Source organism: Rhinolophus sinicus, chromosome X, assembly GCF_036562045.2.
Source record: "Rhinolophus sinicus isolate RSC01 chromosome X, ASM3656204v1, whole genome shotgun sequence".
NCBI classification, from domain to species: Eukaryota; Metazoa; Chordata; class Mammalia; order Chiroptera; family Rhinolophidae; genus Rhinolophus; species Rhinolophus sinicus.
This window is the reverse complement of record NC_133768.1, coordinates 38,457,430-38,475,597: the sequence shown is the minus strand read 5'-3', so window position 1 is coordinate 38,475,597 and position 18,168 is coordinate 38,457,430. Positions and strand designations below refer to the sequence as shown.

Here is an 18,168-nt window from a genome sequence, read left to right as displayed (position 1 = left end):
TTCTGAAAGCTGCTGAGAGTTTAAAGGTTCGTTTTTTAAGGTTCCATCACAATGTTCCCATGTCAAAATGGTTGCATGAAAGGAGTCAGGTCTTAATTTCTTACATATAATCTGGGATAGATTCATGCACTCACTGGCTTGGAGCGAGTTCTTAATACTACTACAGTAACCACAAAGGGATATGAAATTCTGTATGAACACTTAAGGGCTGAGTCACACCAGCATTAGTTATTAAAATTATCCTAACAATCTTCCAACATTTTCATATAAGTTTTTGCAGTTTATTACAACTTATTTATACATAAAGAACATATAAATGTAGATGTGCCCTGTCTCTAGGATATACCCAATCAGCATTGCTTATTACATGTTAAATGCCAGAGCAAAGCAAATCAGCATATCAAGAGAATAACCACAAAAGTATACCAATCATCCAGAAGGTACCTTTGTCCAGAAGAGGAAGGAAGTCAGGTGCTTTTTCCCGAAATACCCTTTGAGCATCCTCAGCTTTCATTGACACTTCCTTTGTCTGAACTAGGAAAAAGCCTTTAACAACCATCTGTGGAAAATAAAATTTCATTCAGATTTTAAAATGGCCTTCTGAGATTAAAACAGTATTTTCCCAGTCTAGTATTTTTCTGTATAAAATGTGACACAGCATGCTGATTTTTGTTTTAGTTATGACTCTAATTCAGGGTGTTTGCTGTAACAAGTTTTCATATACACAAGATTCTTTCTTCCAGGTGGGTAGTTCTGGTTAAGAATTCGTACTACAATGCCTACTGTTAAGATTGAGGGTCATATAAATGTGAATGATCGCTCAAATATTAAAATATAATTAAAAAAAGTTTTTTTTGACTGAAACTAACAGATGGAAGATTTAGTTTGGTGATACTGCAAAACATCTAATGAAGGGAGAATGGTTAAGTAAATTACGGTACAGTGACATGATAAATCATTAAATCTAACAAATGAAAAATGGGGGAAAGCTTATATAATACATTTAACCCGCTCAGGGGGCAGGTACTATTATTACCTTCATTTTACAGATAACAAAACTAAGGCACAGAGAGTGGTTAAGAAACCTGCCCAATTTCACACAACTGCTAGGTAACAGCTGTGATTCAAACCCAAATAATCTGATTACAGACCAAATAAATTAGAAATTATTCCTAAAAAGACTATTCAAGGTACAGTACATTATGATTTTTCAACTTATTTCTACTCTTCTTTGTTTCTATAGTTGTCTACAATGAGTACATATTAAATTTTAAAATAATTATTAAAGTAGTTTTAAAAATGCAAAGTCATTCAACCACTTAATTTTTTAGCAAAGCCTACTGGGTTTACTTTTACATATGTTACTTGAACATAACAAAATGTTCAATACAGAACATACGAAAAACAAAAAAACAGAAACAAAGAAATGTCAACCAAGGTGCTACGACTCAAAGATGCCATATTGGTAATACTACCTTTTACTTTCCCCCCATTACAGAAATAATACATGTTCATTGTAAAATCCATAGCACTACAAAAAAAAGAAAAAAAAGAATACTCTTCTTTTAATCGCTTCCCAAGATAGCCGTAACTGTTAACGTTTTAGTACATATAACTTTTTAGACTTACCTACTTTAAAAAAGTCAGATACTTAATCTACAAATTTTCACTCACGTGACTGTGAACATTTTCCAGGTATTCTACTATAAAATCAGTTTTAATGGTTGATAGTATTTCATCCTATGACTACATTATTCCATACTATTCCATCAAATTGGATTCAAACTCAAATTCTTTTTCATAGCCCCCAATGCTGCCTCAGAGAAAAGAAACATACATAAAAAAACAGAAAATTACATGGACATCACTGCCAGATGATGACTGCAAAGTTACTTAAAATATCAGAAACCATCCTACATCTGTTTCTAATTTTCTAGACTGCTTGTTACCTCTCATTTTATAGTCAGACACATAAATTGACAAAGGTAAGATGATTAATTCAAAATACCGTTAACTAAAAACAAAGAATGAACTATGACACTTTATTTGGATATTTCATTGCATATATTTGCAGACTCTTTTTCATGAAAATTCTTCTGCTTTGAAAAACTTGAAAATAGTGGTAACTACCCAACTTAAATTATGCCATATTTTACTTCTAAACAATTCCAACTACTTTTACTCTAATTTATCCTGTGCATATCTGTGACATAGGTAAGAACCAGCAAGAAATGTGATTTTTAAGTGAGAAAACCGAGGCCCAGTAACTTGACTCCCTATGGAATGTGTTTTCTGCTTTACCCAGCTTTTCTGGACTTCCTACCCTCTTAAGTTTTATATGCATGTTCATTGTAAAATCCATAGAACTACAAAAAACCATTATGATATGTTTAGTTTATAGAAATAATGTGGAACAAAATTGGGTGCTATTCCAAGGGTTTGACAGAATCAGAGTTAGTTATCACAGTTCTAGTGTAAGTTGTCCTAAGATATTTGTGTTATAATACAAGAAAGATTTGTTTTTCCATCTCAGAACTAGCTTCTGCACGTATTTTCCTAGGAACTCAAGCTTCATTTTTTTAAAAAAACACGTAATCTCTCTTTTAATATGTAAGTCACTGGTCTTTTGATACCCTCTTCACACTTACTTGGCATTTTCTTCTTTTTGTTCTCTTTTGATTCCTTAATTTTGTGATTTCAGAATTAGATAGGATAACTCCAGCCAAAAAGTGCCAGGGTTTTTCCTTCTAGGCTGGACGGTAGAATCTGCCTTGACTCCATGCACTTTTGGTCACATTCCCGCTCCACTAGATGTTAACGTACTTTCTTTTACCACTGAGGCAGCACAGCAGCATCAAGCCTAAGGGTTAAGATTTGGACTACAGAGCCATACTGCCTGGATTTAAGTCATGGCTCTGCTGTGTACCAGCTGAGTGACCTTTTACAAGTTACTTACCCTCTCTGTGGCTCATTTCCCTTATCTGTAAAAAGGGAAATAATGACACCTATTTCATAGGTTATTCTGAATTAAGTGAGTTAATGCACTTAACTCCCTTACAACAGTGCTCCATATATAGTAAACACTATATAAACGTTAGCCACTATTATTAGAATTTTATTTGTTTTAAATTATTCTGTATTCCAAAAGGACAACTAAAGCACCTCACTCTTCCCAGTTATACTACTTTAAGGGCACACAACACTGCAGTTTTATATATCAGATACCAAAGGTTAAAAGGTTAAGAACATTTGATGACTCATGAAGAACGACTTTGTTTTGATGGCTTTTTTCTTTCAACATGCTGTATATTCTTTATGTCCACTCTTCATTACCTACCAAAAAGGAGTTTAACCTGAATAATTATACCTTTTGACATCTGTATGTAGATTTTTTTTAAAAATCACCATACAATATAATGAAAATATTTTCCTCTCAGATGTTGGATTAACATAGCTCAAAGACTAGAAATACTTTTCTATATCTTGCCAGATTCATAGCATATTTTCATCAGATTGGTATGCTCAAAAAAAGAAAATATCAAAGTCTTAAAATTATACTTTGGCTTCTGTTTTGAAAAGTAGACCTCAGATACTTTGTAGATTTCAGACATGAGTTTTCTACATTGTAGAATGTACAGTTACAGAGAGGTAGTCATTTTTAGGTTTTTTTGCCCTTAAAATAATTTCTTTTGACAGAACTGATTCTGTCAAATTCATTCAGGGGTGGCCAGATGGCTCAGTTGGTTAGAGCGAGAGCTCTCGACAGCAAGGTTGCCGGTTCAATTCCCGCATGGGATGGTGGGCTGTGCCCCCTGCAACTAAAGATTGAAAACGGAGACTGGACTTGGAGCTGAGCTGCGCCCTCCACAACTAGATTGAAGGACAACGACTTGGAGCTGATGGGCCCTGGAGAAACACACTGTTCCCCAAGATTCCCCAATAAATTTTTTTAAAAAATCCATTCAAAAAGAGACTTGCTGAGTTTTCCATTCACTTCTCCATTTCTGGAAGTTTGATTTTTTAATTCACAGACTCTTCCTGATGAACGTATGATTAATGGATAATCAATATATTCTACTGCTGCCTCCGTACTTTAGCACCCACCAACATAGGACTGCTGCTTCTGGAGCCTCAGTTATTTTTCAAGCACAAGTTGCTATCCAAAGAACCATTCTCTACTCACGGACTCACCAAAAGCCCCTGCTCATGAACCCACAACCTCCACTCTCCCAGCCCCCACCTCATTTTTCTGCACCAACTTCCCCTTCATGGCAATAGGACAAGGGACAATAAGGAAAGTAATATGGAGGTTGCTCTCACAGTCACAAAAGGGTCCAAAAGTCGTATTCTTAAATGTTTTTCCTACCCCTAAACAATGAAAACTCCAAATAAATCACCCCATTAAATAATTATAAAAGGTCACGCTTTACTATTCGGTACTTTTGTGAGCATCCGTGGAAGTCATTTATTATAAAGAATGGAAGTTCTTTGAGGGCAGAGAATTCTGTTAATGTGTGTATAATTCAAGAGCTCTAAGTTGCCACCAATTTTAAGATGCCTTTCAAATAGCAAAAACGTGCAACAAACAAATGTGCCTCCTATAATCAATGAAATATGGTAACAGAATAACTTGCACACATTAAGTGCTTAATAAATGCTTACTGAATTGAATTATATTTTGTAAAAGTTTCTTTGGGAAAGTGTTTTGAGGCCTAAGCAACCAGCTTACAGATAAGTCTGTAGGGGACAGAGGCATATAACTTAGGCTCTGCCTATTTCTACTGGCCAGTTTGAAAAGAATGGAAGTTCTCCGGGAAGTGGCATGTTTCTATCCAGGTGTATGTCTGTTTCTCTTCTCTTTCTGCTTACCTCATCAATTAGTTTCCTGGCATTTGCGATAGTATAATCACCAGCAAATAATACCACTAAGCAAGATTCATCACTGCTCTTCTGTCTTTGACCCCGGGATACGGGAACAATACTTCTATTGGCTTCTGTGGAAACGCGGACAGCTTTGAGCTCTTCGGTAGTAGGCAGAGGAATGTGGTCTTGAACTACAGCATCTTCAGGAAGAAGGCTCCAGTTGAGTTCTCCTGACACAGGTGTAAAGTCATGGATGTTACTCCAGGTATTATTGAAGATACTTAGCCCTGCATCTTTGAACTGGAAAGCTAATTCAGGGTAGTACCATTGAAAACAGCCAAACTTGATATTTGTGGAAGACTCAATAATGGGTTGAGTGGCACAGCACAGAAAGACTTCCAGCTTCCTACAGTCCCGCACACGAAACTGTTGGCAGGCTAGTGCACACTTGCAATCTCTGCAATTCCGGAAAAACACACTGCCTTTCACGGGTCCCAGAAAAATGATGCAGTTAGTACAGTCATCGATAGTAACTGTAGCAGAGTGATCAAAAATATAGATGTTACAGTTCTCACAGTCTTGAATGAGAAACTGCTGTCCTGCCACCTTCCCAGGTAAGCGACCTACTGTTTCATCCTTCAGCCCATTGAACATGTAGTCTTTTGGATCAACCTGCAGGAACAAAACACAGACATTGAGTGTTATTAACATTATGCAACAAATTTTAATGTCTACTGGGCCAGGCACCATTCTTAGTGCCAAAATAATATGTTCCTATTCTCACTGACTTTGCAATATAGTAAGAAAATGAACAGGACAATTTTTTTCCCAATAAATAAAAGGCAAAAGGTGACAAAAGGTAGAAGAAACTGTTATAGATAAAGAAAGACTCAAGGACATTATAAACCAAACAATGTGTGGACATTGTTTGGATCCTGTTTCAAAGAACAAACTGTAAAAACACGTTTTTGAAACAATTGGGGAAATTCCCACACTTACACATAGCATATTGGATGATATTAAGGAATATTTCAGCTCTGACCCTATTTTTTTTTCTGATAATTCACTTTTAAAAATTCTTCTGCTTCTTTAAAAACTTGTGAAATTGGAAATACACCCAGATTGAAATATATTTCTCTATCCTTCCATAAATTGGTGAATGGGTCTTAGTTCCTTAATTCCTAACCCTGACTAATTTCTGCAATATGCTCCAGAAAATGGAAGAACCTGAAGGTACAAGAATCACAGTATGTCAGAACTTGCAGGTACAAATCTGATTCAAACATTTATTGAGCTATTCCTATAATGTAAATTTTTGAATTTCACCATTTCCATCCTTAGATATTCTAAGCTAAAGCTCACATAATTTTTTAAAACAGTACGCCTGGAATTTGTCCGATTATTTTTTAAATGTTAACTGACCTATCAAAATAAAGTCATTTAAAAGACCGTTTTTATTTTTCCAAATTACTTTTGAATCTACTTGCACTGTTTTACCTTTGTGAGTACATAAATTTCATGCAAAACTTCATGCACCAGAAACAGGCTCCCATAGATCCAGTATGTAAAAATTGAATAATTTAATCATGTTAATCATGAGCAAACTAGCTTAATGTGACTTATTCAATATAGCAAAATAAATGTTCTTATCCAGTTTTACATAGTGTATTAAAGGGAGTACTGGTCTGTAGCATGAGGTAACAAGAGGCACTTGTTTTCCAGTCTCTATTTTGTTACCCATGAGCAACACAATCTTGAAAAAGGCACTTTAACTTTTTGGATCTTCAGACATTCAACTATTTGAATACCCAATATGAGCCAGACATTGTTTTAGGCACTAAAGTGAGTATGAGCAGCACTTTCCATAAGAGAAGTAAACACTAACCTAAACAGATGATTTAAAAATAACCCGGCTTTGTAATGAGAAATGCCCAGAATATTCTGGAAACACAGAGGAGGGACACCTAGGGCAGGGGAATTAGGGGTGTAAGGCTTTCTGTACAAAGTGAGAAAGAATAAGCTGGAGGTCACCAGGTAGAAGGGATGGAAGTAAAGGACCCTCCCTGCCCACGGTAGGCAAAAGTGAAAGAATGAACCAAATACCTCCTCAGGGAGTATGAGGAGAACTAAAAGTGGTTTCGAGTTACCAGTGATACTGGAACGGAAGTAGATGAAGCTAGAGAGGTAGGCAGGGGCCATATTATAAAGCTTTGAAGTTATCCATGGGCAACAGGGTACCACAGAAGGATTTAAATAAGCAAAATTTACATTTCAGAAAGATTATTCTGGTAAGAATAAGAAAAAATAGAACATGGATCTCAGAGGCTGTTGTAATCGTCCAGAAAGGTCTAGAACTAGAGCAGTGGTTAGTAGGGAAGAGGAAGATGGGACAAATTTGAGAAAAACTGAGGAAGTAGAATCAGCAGATCTGGTAATTCAGTGGCAGAAGGATGGGTCAAAAATGATTCCTAGTTCTCTAGTCCAGTGTTTTTCAACTTTTTGGAACACAATCCACATTAGTACAGCCCAGTACACATACTTTTGAGTATTTGTGCATGCACACATACCAATACAAACAAAAGTTTCACAGGCTAATACTTACCCTCATTTTGTATTAAGCCCTCTATTATTTTCTATTGTCCTACCCACATGTTTGAAAAAGCCCTGCTCTGGTTTATGTGACTGGATGTCGGTAGTGCCACACACTAGGGGAAAAAAAAAAGAAAAAAGGAAAAATACTGGAGTCAACAGAGGTTTCACGTAGGAAGAGGCGGTCAAGCCATTCCATTTTACAGGTGATGCTCGTATATATACAGGTACAGTGTCCACTTTGGTCTCTACCAAGACACTGAACTAGCACAGCTGCTGGCTCCCCATTGCTCTCAATCTACCCTTTGAGGGACTAAGTAAGGAAAGCACGAAGAAAAGGGGAAACTATGAGAAACCCCTATGGTGGAATGTGGGAGGATAACGCAGAAAAGGAACCGCTGCTATTTCTGCTCTTGCTTCTCCCCCTCCCAAATCTTGAGATAATAGTGCATCCCCCACCCCCCCTTGGACTCAGACCTCTGGTCCATACTTCTTTCAGAGTAAATTCAGGGGAGGACAGGAACTCTGCGCTGGTGAAGAGCTGAGAATAAACAGGCAGGGACTTAATTTGACAGTTGTTCAGGACCTCTCCAAGCCCCCAGAACTGATGAATTAAAATCTAAGGAATGACTTCTAATGCTGCTTTTCTCACTTATTCACTGGTCAAGGAAACCAGAAAAATAAAACCAACAAGAATACAGATGATTCAAATTACACCATGAATAAATTTGAGTTCTGCATTAATGAGCAGAGTATGAGGTGTGATCAAACAATACCGTGAATGTTTAAATAAAAAAAATTACAGTAAAAGACACATTGCCATTAATCCCCCTCAGAAGACTCCCCCTCACTTCGAACACACTTATCCCATCATTCTTGCCACTTTCTGAAGCAGTTCTGGAAGTCCTCTTTCATGAGTGTCTTTAGTTGCCCTGTCGTGGCTGCCTCGATGTCCTGAATCATTTTGACTTTGGGGGAAGAGCCAGAAGTCGCAAGGTGCCAGATCCAGTGAATAAGGTGGATGAGGACACACCATGTTTTTATTTGACAGAAATTGCCGTATACCAGAAGTGATGTGTGACACGGAGCCTTTCTGTTGTGATCACAAAATACAGAGAATGCTGCTGCCAAGTGCTGTCCAATGGAAGGGCACAGATCTTCAATATGGGAAGTGACGTGTCTGATGCGTCAAAACTTAGTAACAGTGTGTGACAAGTTTCAACTTGTTTGGCGCAGTCAGTTGGGTGTGAGCTATGGTTGAGGGAAGGGGTGTTTTAAAGTGTGCTGTAAATCGTGGCTCACAAACAAAGCATTAATATGAAATGGGCAAACGGTTTCATCCTCCATTGTGACAACACTCCGTGTCACACATCACTTCTGGTACGGCAATTTCTGTCAAATAAAAACATTACGGCAAGTCCTCATCCACCTTATTCACCGGATCTGGTACTGTATGACTTCTGGCTCTTCCCCAAAGTCAAAATGACCGTGAAAGGTAAATTTTTTGAATTAATTCAGGACATTGATGCAGCCAGGACAGCACAACTAAAGACACTCACAAAAGAGGACTTCCAGAACAGCTTCAGAAAGTGGCAAGAACAATAGGATAAGTGTGTTTGAAGTGAGGTGGAGTGTTTTGAGGGGGACTAATGGCAATGTATCTTTTACTGTAATAAATTTTTAAGTTTAAATATTCACCATATTTTGTGATCACACCTCACATACTTACACTTTTTCTTAAGCACACATTAAAAATTTTTTGTGGGCCGGCCCGGTGGCTCAGGTGGTTAGAGCTCTGTGCTCCTAACTCCGAAGGCTGCTTGTTCGATTCCCACATGGGCCAGTGGGCTCTCAACCACAAGGTTGCCAGTTCAACTCCTCCAGTTCTGCAAGGGATGGTGGGCAGCGCCCCCTGCAACTAAGATTGAACACAGCACCTTGAGCTGAGCTGCCTCACGGATGGCTCAGTTGGTTGGAGCACAGGCTCCCAACCACAAGGTTGCCAGTTCAATTCCTCGACTCCCACAAGGGATGGTGGGCTGCGCCCCTGCAACTAAAAATTGAACACGGCACCTTGAGCTGAGCTGCCACTGAGCTCCCAGATGGCTCAGTTGGTTGGAATGCGTCCTCTCAACCACAAGGTTGCCGGTTCAACTCCCGCAAGGGATGGTGGGCTGTGCCCCCTGCAACTAGAAAACGGCAACTGGACTTGGAGCTGAGCTGCGCCCTCCAAAACTAAGACTGAAAGGACAACAACTTGAAGCTGAACGGGACCCTCCACAACTAAGATTGAAAGGACAACAACTTGACTTGGAAAAAAGGCCTGGAAGTACACACTGTTCCCCGATAAAGTCCTGTTCCCCTTCCCCAATAAAAAAATCTTTAAAACAAATTTTTTTTTGGTAAAAATCATGTACTACTGTTTCCCTGAAAATAAGACCTAGCCAGACAATCAGTTCTAATATGTTTTATGGAACAAAAATTAATATAAGCCCAGGTCTTATTTTACTATAATATAAGACCAAGTCTTATATAATATAATATAATATAATACTAGGTCTTATATTAATTTTTGCTCCAAAAGATGCATTAGAGCTGATTGCCCGGGTAGGTCTTAATTTTGGGGAAACACGGTAGATAATAAAGAAAGCCTCAACAAATTTTAAATAGTAGATAACTTACAGGCCATGATATGGACCAACATGCAATTGAATTAGAAGTTAATAACAAAAAATACTTTAAAAAAAAACTTTTGCGTATTTGAAAATTTAAAATATATACTGCTAAATAACTCATGGGTTAAAGAAGAAATCATAATCAAAATCTAAAAATACTTAGAATTAAATGTTAAGACACCACATACGGGATGCAGCAAAAATGGTGCTATGAAGGAGATATATCCCTAAGTAGCTACAACAAAAATTCTCGAAATTAATGAGTTAAACGTCCATCTTAAGAAATTAGACAATAAACAACAGAATAAACATACAGAAAGGAAAAAAAGATGATAATATAATAATTGCAGAGATTAATAATTGAGAAATCAAATATACAATAGAAAACATCAACAAAGCCACAAATAGGTTTTTTTTGGGAGGGGGGCGCTAAACAGTAGCCAAACAGCTGGCAAGAACGATCAAGAACAGAATGAAAACAGAAAGAGTATAAATGAAAAGGGGAATATAACTATAAATAACGCAGAAGTTAAAAAGAGAACCTCAGCAACTATATAACAACAATTTAAAAAAGATTTTGTCCATGGAATGAACAAATCTCTTAAAAATAACTTACCACAGCGAATTCAAGAACTTAAAAGCTTAAATAAAAAGCTGTTACTATTAAAGAAATAGAAGCAGTGGCTAAAGTGTTCCCATAATGAAAACACCAGCCCTAACTCGTGTTACTAGCCTGCTCAGCAAGACCCTAATAAGAAAAACAAAGACATAACAATAGAAGAAAAGTATCGGTCCAGTTCACGCATGCCTATGGATGTAAAAAAAAAATTTGTAAATTAAACCAATCCCATAAAAAGAGAAAGCATCTCAACTAAGTTGGATTTATCCCAGGTTGTGTGAAAATGGTTCGGTATTAGAAAATCTTACCATGTAAGTCACCACTATGTGATATCAACTTACATTTCAGTCCTAACTCCTATCATCCTCCTATAGAAACTTTATTCTTCAATAGGTCTGAAGCACTTACTGTGACTTGTCTATGCCCTCTGATTCTCATTTGTCCAGAAGGCTCTCTCCCAGTTCTACTTGCCTACCTATCCAACTTTTTCCGTGAAGCTTTCCAGTTCCTTCAACCAGAAGCCTGCTCTCCTTTTCTGAGCACCTACACATTAAATACCAGTCTATGTCCCCTAGTGTATCATACACTTTGGACTGGATGCCTGTAACCAATCTATTTAAAACTGAAACACCTCCTCCAATATTACCCCTTTACCCCATTATTTTTCTCCAAAAAAAGCTTCCTTTTAACACACTATATATGAAGTATATGTTGTCTGTCTTCTCCTGCCCTCCATTAAAATATAAACTCCATAAGGCGAGGGGTTATCTGTTTTGTTCACCTGTTTTCCCCCAGCACCTAGTGGAACCTGAGGTTGGTGGTTTCCAGCTGTCTCTTAAATAAGGAAATGTGATCACATACTTCCCCATACCCCATTCCCATCCCATCCCCAAAGAAGAGAGTCTGATATTGATCAGGAACATGGTATTCTTAGGGACATTCAAGTTAGGTCACTGTTCAAGTTGGCCCACTTCTGAGTAGTAAGATAATTACACACAAAGCCAGGCAGAGGCACTCCTTCTAATGCCAATCGTTTACATTCTCTTCTATCTCATTTCTGCAGTAGTAAAAGGAAGCTGAGGCTGCCTTCCACTTGGAAGAGTCCGTGCAAAGGGGTGGCAAGGCGGACATGGAATGGGCGAATGGGATTTTGATCCAGTCCAGGTCTTAAAAGTGGGAAAAAGGAACATGCAAGAGTGGTTGAAATCAGTCCTGATTTAGGCCTTAAGGAGGGTAAAAACGTGCTTTGGTCTTCTTCAGCTTGTCTTGTTGGCACCAATCCACCTCCCACAGCGGGAGTAAGAAGATCAAGAGCGCCACCAACAGGTGTAGGGAAAAGCCGCCCAGGAGTTGGCCGGTCTCTACAAAGGCCTTAAGCTCAACGGGCAAGAGGAATCTCCAACTTCAGTTTATGGTTTATCTCACTACCAGAAATGTAAAATTGTATGTGCGTTTTCCTGGGGTTCAATTGATTTGGGGTTCAAGATTCTGGCCAAATTATCCTTGCCTAAGACAGATAACAAGTTCAAACATTTGCAAGCATATTTATGAGAATTCAGTAGGTAACAAACTAATGTTTACCTAAAAATAAAAAATAAAAGTTAGTACCTGTTACTTAAAGGAACTTAACTAATTATTTTTTTTTGCATGGGAAATGATGTATATTATAAGATGTACAGTATTGAACAGAAATTTCAACTACGTTAATTATAGTTAGTACTATATCAGTAGTTGTAGTGAAGGCTTGTAAATGCCGAAATAAAATCTATTCTTAACTTTAAAATGACTGAGCTGCTGTCTTAGTCTCCTTGGGCTGTGTTATGGACTGAGTGTTTGTGTCCTCTCAAAATCCAAAAGTTGAATTCCTAACCCCACAATGTGGTGGTATTTGGAGGTGGAGCCTTTTGGAGGTAATTAGGTTTAGATGCAGTCAAGAAAGTGAGGCCCTCATGATGGGAGAAGTAGGAGGGGGAGGGAAGGAAGAAAAGGAGGAGGAAGAGGAAGAAAGGAGGGGGAGCAGGAGATTCTCATTCATTCCCATTCATTCTCTCTCCCCCTCTCGTGCCCCCTGCAAGCACCGAGGAAAGGCCACGTGACACACAGCAAGGAGCCTGACTACAGGAAGCAGGCCTTCACCACTGAGAACTGGAGAGCTCCTGGCACATTGTACCTCTGTCCAAAGCCCTGCACTAAGAGACTTGACCCAACTCTGGCATGGTTTCCAGCAGCACAAAACGGTGTCCTTAGGAAGCCTCCGGCCCCCCATTAAGATGCCTGCCTGAGAAAGCTCCACCCTACCGGGAACATTTACTATTTGTTCTAGCCAACACCTGAAGATCAGCCTTTTCTTTTTCTTTTTTTTTTTTTTTACAGCATTTACTAAATAGGGCTTACAATTGTCAATATGTATCTCTTACAACTCAGTTATACCTTTCTCAAGGACCTCAGCGCCATTCCTTTGAAATATAACTATCAGGAAGGATGGGCCTCTGTCCACCAGTCTCTGTGGGGAGGACAGAATCCCAGTTTTGATAACTGGCAGTTAACAAACAGCTGACCTAATCACATTTACTCTGATCAACTTTATCATTTTCACTCCTCTGACTCTACTGAGCCCTTGCTTTCCCCCCAGCCCCATTCTCCACTTAAGTCACCCAAATCGGAACAGAGATCAGCACTTTCCCAAATTGTCAGTAGTTACTGAATAAAATATGTTTTTACCGCTTTAACGAATGTTTGGCTGAATTTAACTTTGACACCAGACACTCGATCTACTGGCATCTTGATGCTTCCCATCCTCTAGAACTGTGAGAAATACATGCCTGTTGTTTAAGCCACCCAGTCTACAGTATTTTGTTATGGCAGCCTGAGCAGACTAAGATTGGTTGCCATAACAAAGCAACACAGACTGGGTGGTTTAAACAACAGATTTTTTTTCCTCACAGTTCTAGAGTCTGGGAAGTCTAAGATCAAGGTGCCATCAGGGTTGGTTTCTGGTGAGACCTCTCTTCCTGGCTTGCAGATGGCTGCCTTCGCACTATATCCTTACATGGCCTTTCCCGGGTGGGTGCAGGGCAAGTTCTCTAATGTCTCTGCTCATAAGGACACTAATCCTATCAGATCAGGACCCCATCCTTATGACCACATTTAACCTTAATTACTTCCTTAGAGGCCCCACCTCCAAATACAGCCACACTGGCAGTTAGGACTCCAACATAAGAATTTACTGGCAGGGAGCATAAACATTTAGTCCATAACAGCTGCCAATGCTGAGGACTTCAATGTAATTTACTATTCTTCTACGTACTTTTTCTGAACACCTCCGTTCTCCTAGTTCATGGGGAGAAATTAATCCTATAGCTAAAGAGCCTATAGCTAAAGAGTTCTATAGTATAAAAGTATCTAGACTGTCAACATGGTATACAAAGAAACTTAGGATTTATGTTGCGGTACTTTTTCAACAATCCCTGGAAAGTTCTTCAAAACAAAAAGTAATAATAAACAACCTGAAGCTTAATACCATAAAAATTTTGCAAAAGTTACTAGTTCTCAGACTAAAATCACAAATATGGAAAAATCATGTTTTAAACTACTTTTTCACAAGATCCAGTCATGACGTGAGCTTAGTTTAGGCTGTATTTCTTACTACCATGTTTCCCTGAAAATAAGACCGGGTATTATATTAAGTTGTGCTCCAAAAGATGCATCAGGGCTTATGTTCATGGGATGTCATCCTGAAAAATCTGCTGGGGCTTATTTTCTGGTTAGGTCTTATTTTCGGGGAAACATAGTACAATCTGTAAAAGATGGTGGATATACTTTCAAAATCAAAGAAACATCTCAGGAGTTGGAATTCACCTGATACAACTACCGTGTTTCCCCGAAAATAAGACCTAGCCAGACAATCAGCTCTAATGCGTGTTTTGGAGCAAAAATTAATATAAGACTCCCGTATTATATTATGTTATGTTATGCTATGTTATATTATATTAGGCCTGGTCTTATATTAAAATAAGACTGAGTCTTATATTAATTTTTGCTTCAAAATACGCATTAGAGCTGATTGTCTGTCTAGGTCTTATTTTCAGGGAAACATAGTACTAAACTAAGTTAAACATTATTTTCCTAACAGAAAGCACATCTTATTCTTTTACTGAGCAGTGATGCAAATTTTTCATTAAAATTCATCTCCATAGTTAAACTTCCATAATGATAATTTGAGATGAAATAATAACATTTGTTAATTTTAATGGAAATCCAATCTGGGTAGAAGCCCAAAATAAAACTCGGGAGTCTGGGGCAGCCGGTTAGCTCAGTTGGTTAGAGCACGATGCTCGTAACACCAGGGTTGCTGGTTCGATCCCCGCATGGGCCAGTGTGAGCTGCACCCTCCACAACTAGACTGAAACAACTACTTGACTTGGAGCTGATGGGTCCTGGAAAAACACACTTAAAAAATAAATAAAAGTTAAAAAAAAGGACTCAGGAGTCTGAGAAGCACTATATATGTACCAGCCACCATTCTAAGTGCTTTATAATCATTCACTCAATCCTCATATAAACTCCTAAGAGCGTTGTGTATTATAATTATCTCTGTTTTATAGATGAGAAAATCGAGGCATCCAGAGGCTAAATAACTTGCCCAACGTCATGCAGTAGGTGTTTGAGCTCAGTCTCAGACCTAAGCAATCTGGTTCCTTAGTACACAAACATATTCAAACGGAAACCAATATTTACCAGATGCATAAATCAATGGAACAGAATAGAGAGTTCAAAAATAGACTTACATATATATTGACAAAAGTGCAAAGGCAATTTAATAGAGAAAGGATCATCTTTTTTTTTTTCCCCAGTAGGATAATCTTTCCAACAAATATGCTGGAACAATTGGATATCTAAATGTAAAAAAGAAAAAGAAAAAGAATCTCCTATACCGTGCACCATATTTAACAATTACCTCAAAATGGATCATAGCACATACATATAAAACCCGAAACTCTAAAACTTCTAGAAGAAAACAATGGAGAAAATCTTTGTAATCTTGGTTAGGCAAAAATTTCCTAGATGTGAAACCAAAAACATAATCCAAAAAAGAAAATAAATTGAAAATTAGACTTTCATCAAAATTTAAAACTCATGTTCTTTAAAAGATACTGTTAAGAGAAGACAAGTCATTAGTTGGGAAAAAAAATTTGCAAAACACACATACGACAAGAGACTTGTACCTAGGATATATAAAAAAACTCTCAAAACTCAACAATAAGAAAACAAATAACCCAGTAAAAATGGTAAAAATATTTTAATAAACACTTCACCAATGAAAATACGCAGATGGCAAATAAGTACATGGAAAAATGCTCAATATCACCAGTCATCCGGAAATGCAAATTAAACCACGATGTAATACTACTACACGCCAATTAGAATGGCTAAATTTTTAAAAAATAAAACTGACCATTCCAAGTGCTGGTGAGGATCAGAGCAACTGGATCTCTCATATGTTGATGGTGGGATTGCAAAATGGTACAGCCACTTTGGAAAATAGTTTGGCAGTTTCTTGTAAAATTTAATACACAATTTCCATATGATTCAGCAATCCCACCTCCAGGTATTCACTAACTGAAATGAAAACCTACGTTCACTCAAAACCCTGTACGCAAATGTTTATGGGTAGCTTTATTCTTAATTATCAAAATTATAAACAACCCAAATGTCCTTTAACTGGTGAATGGATAAACAAACATGGTATCATCCATATAATGGAATACTACTCAGCAATAAAGAGGAATTCCTGATACATGCAACAACATGGGTGAATCTTAAATGTAGCATGCTAAGTGAAAGAATCCAGATTCAAAAGGTTATACACTATATGATTCCATTTATACGACATTCTCAGAGAGAGAAAACTATAAGGATAAAAACTGATTAGAGGCTGGGGGTAGGGATGACTACAAAGGAGTATGAGGAAATTTGGGGGGATGATGGAACTGTTCCGTATCTTGATTGTGGTGGTTGTTACATGACTATGTCATTTGTCAAAACTCAAAGAACTGTACATGTAAAAGGATAAATTTTGTTGTATGTAAATTATACTTCAATTAAAATAAACAAATTACTTAAAATTTAAACATTGTTAAGTCAGTTTCAGGTCTATGTACCTATGCAGCTGAAGGGTTATTTCACAAATTAAAATGGCAGTGCCATGTAACTGCAGAAATAATAAATACTAGTACCTTGATCTTTATATATTGATGATGAGAGAAGGTGATGAATTATATTTATATTAGCTCACTATGTTGCTAAATAAACATAAAATAGAATTATAAAATTTTAGAATTGGAAAGGATTTTCCACTATCATCTAATCTAATCTAATCTAATCTAATTTCACATCTCATCACATTCCTTTTGTTCACCCAGTCTGACTGAACACTTCTAGCAATGTTTATATCCCCTCATGAGATGCTCAAAGAATTAGAGAACTGGAAGGGATCTTAGGGCACTGAGGGCTGGAAAAGCTAAATGACTTTAGTGGTGAGCTGCAGGAGTGCAGAATACAAATTCAAACCTCAGTCCCACATACCTTCCACTCCCTGTGCTTTTTCCCTTTATCAAAACTTTAAATGAGTGAAGAAATTGGAACCATCATACATTGCTGGTAGAAACGAAAAATGGTGCAGACACTTTGAAAAACAGTTTAGCAGATCCACAGAATGTTAAACATGGAGTTACTATATGACCCAGGAATTCCACTCTCAGGTATATACCCAGGAGAAATAAAAACATATGTCTACACAAAAACCCAAATATCCACAGCAGCATTATTTGTAATGGCCAAAAAGTGGAAACAACTTGAATGTCCAGCAACTGATGGATAAATAAAATGGATAAACAAAATTTATTTATAAATAAATAAAATATCTATTCTATGGAATGTTATCAGCAATGAAAAGCAATACAGTACTGATACATGCTACAATATGGATAAATCTCTAAAAGATGCTAAGTCAAAGAAGCTAGTAACAAAAGACCACATATTGTATTATCCCATTGATAAATGTTCAAAATAAGGCAAATCTATAGAGACAGAAAGTAAAAGTGTGGTTTCTAGGGGCTGGGGAGAGGGAGAGTGGGTATGGGTTTCTTTTGTGCAGGATGAAAATGTTCTAAAATTAGATCATAGTGATGCTAACACAACCCTGTGAACCTATTACAACTATTGAATTGTACACTTGAAGTAAGTGAATTGTATGGTATATGAATTATATCTCAATAAAGTTGTTTTTAAAATGAATAAAGAACTATTTATTTCCTTTTAAAAAAACCAACTTTATGTAAAGGATTTAGAACATGTTGACAAATTCTTTGACACCTCTCCCATCAAGAGGTCCCCTCCCCTTGGATGTGGGTGGACATTTGT

General features: G+C 37.5%; 1 protein-coding gene across 1 annotated transcript in view; it reads right to left on the bottom strand.

The window, feature by feature from the left end:
• Positions 1-18,168, bottom strand: part of RP2 (RP2 activator of ARL3 GTPase) — a 34,269-nt gene that overhangs the window by 11,791 nt on the left and 4,310 nt on the right. Inside the window, exons 2-3 of the mRNA XM_019716709.2 lie at positions 4,870-5,535; positions 445-559 (exon numbers count right to left, since the gene is read on the bottom strand). Of these exons, the coding sequence (XP_019572268.2) occupies positions 445-559; positions 4,870-5,535 (781 nt within the window). The remainder of the gene's footprint in view (positions 1-444; positions 560-4,869; positions 5,536-18,168) is intronic.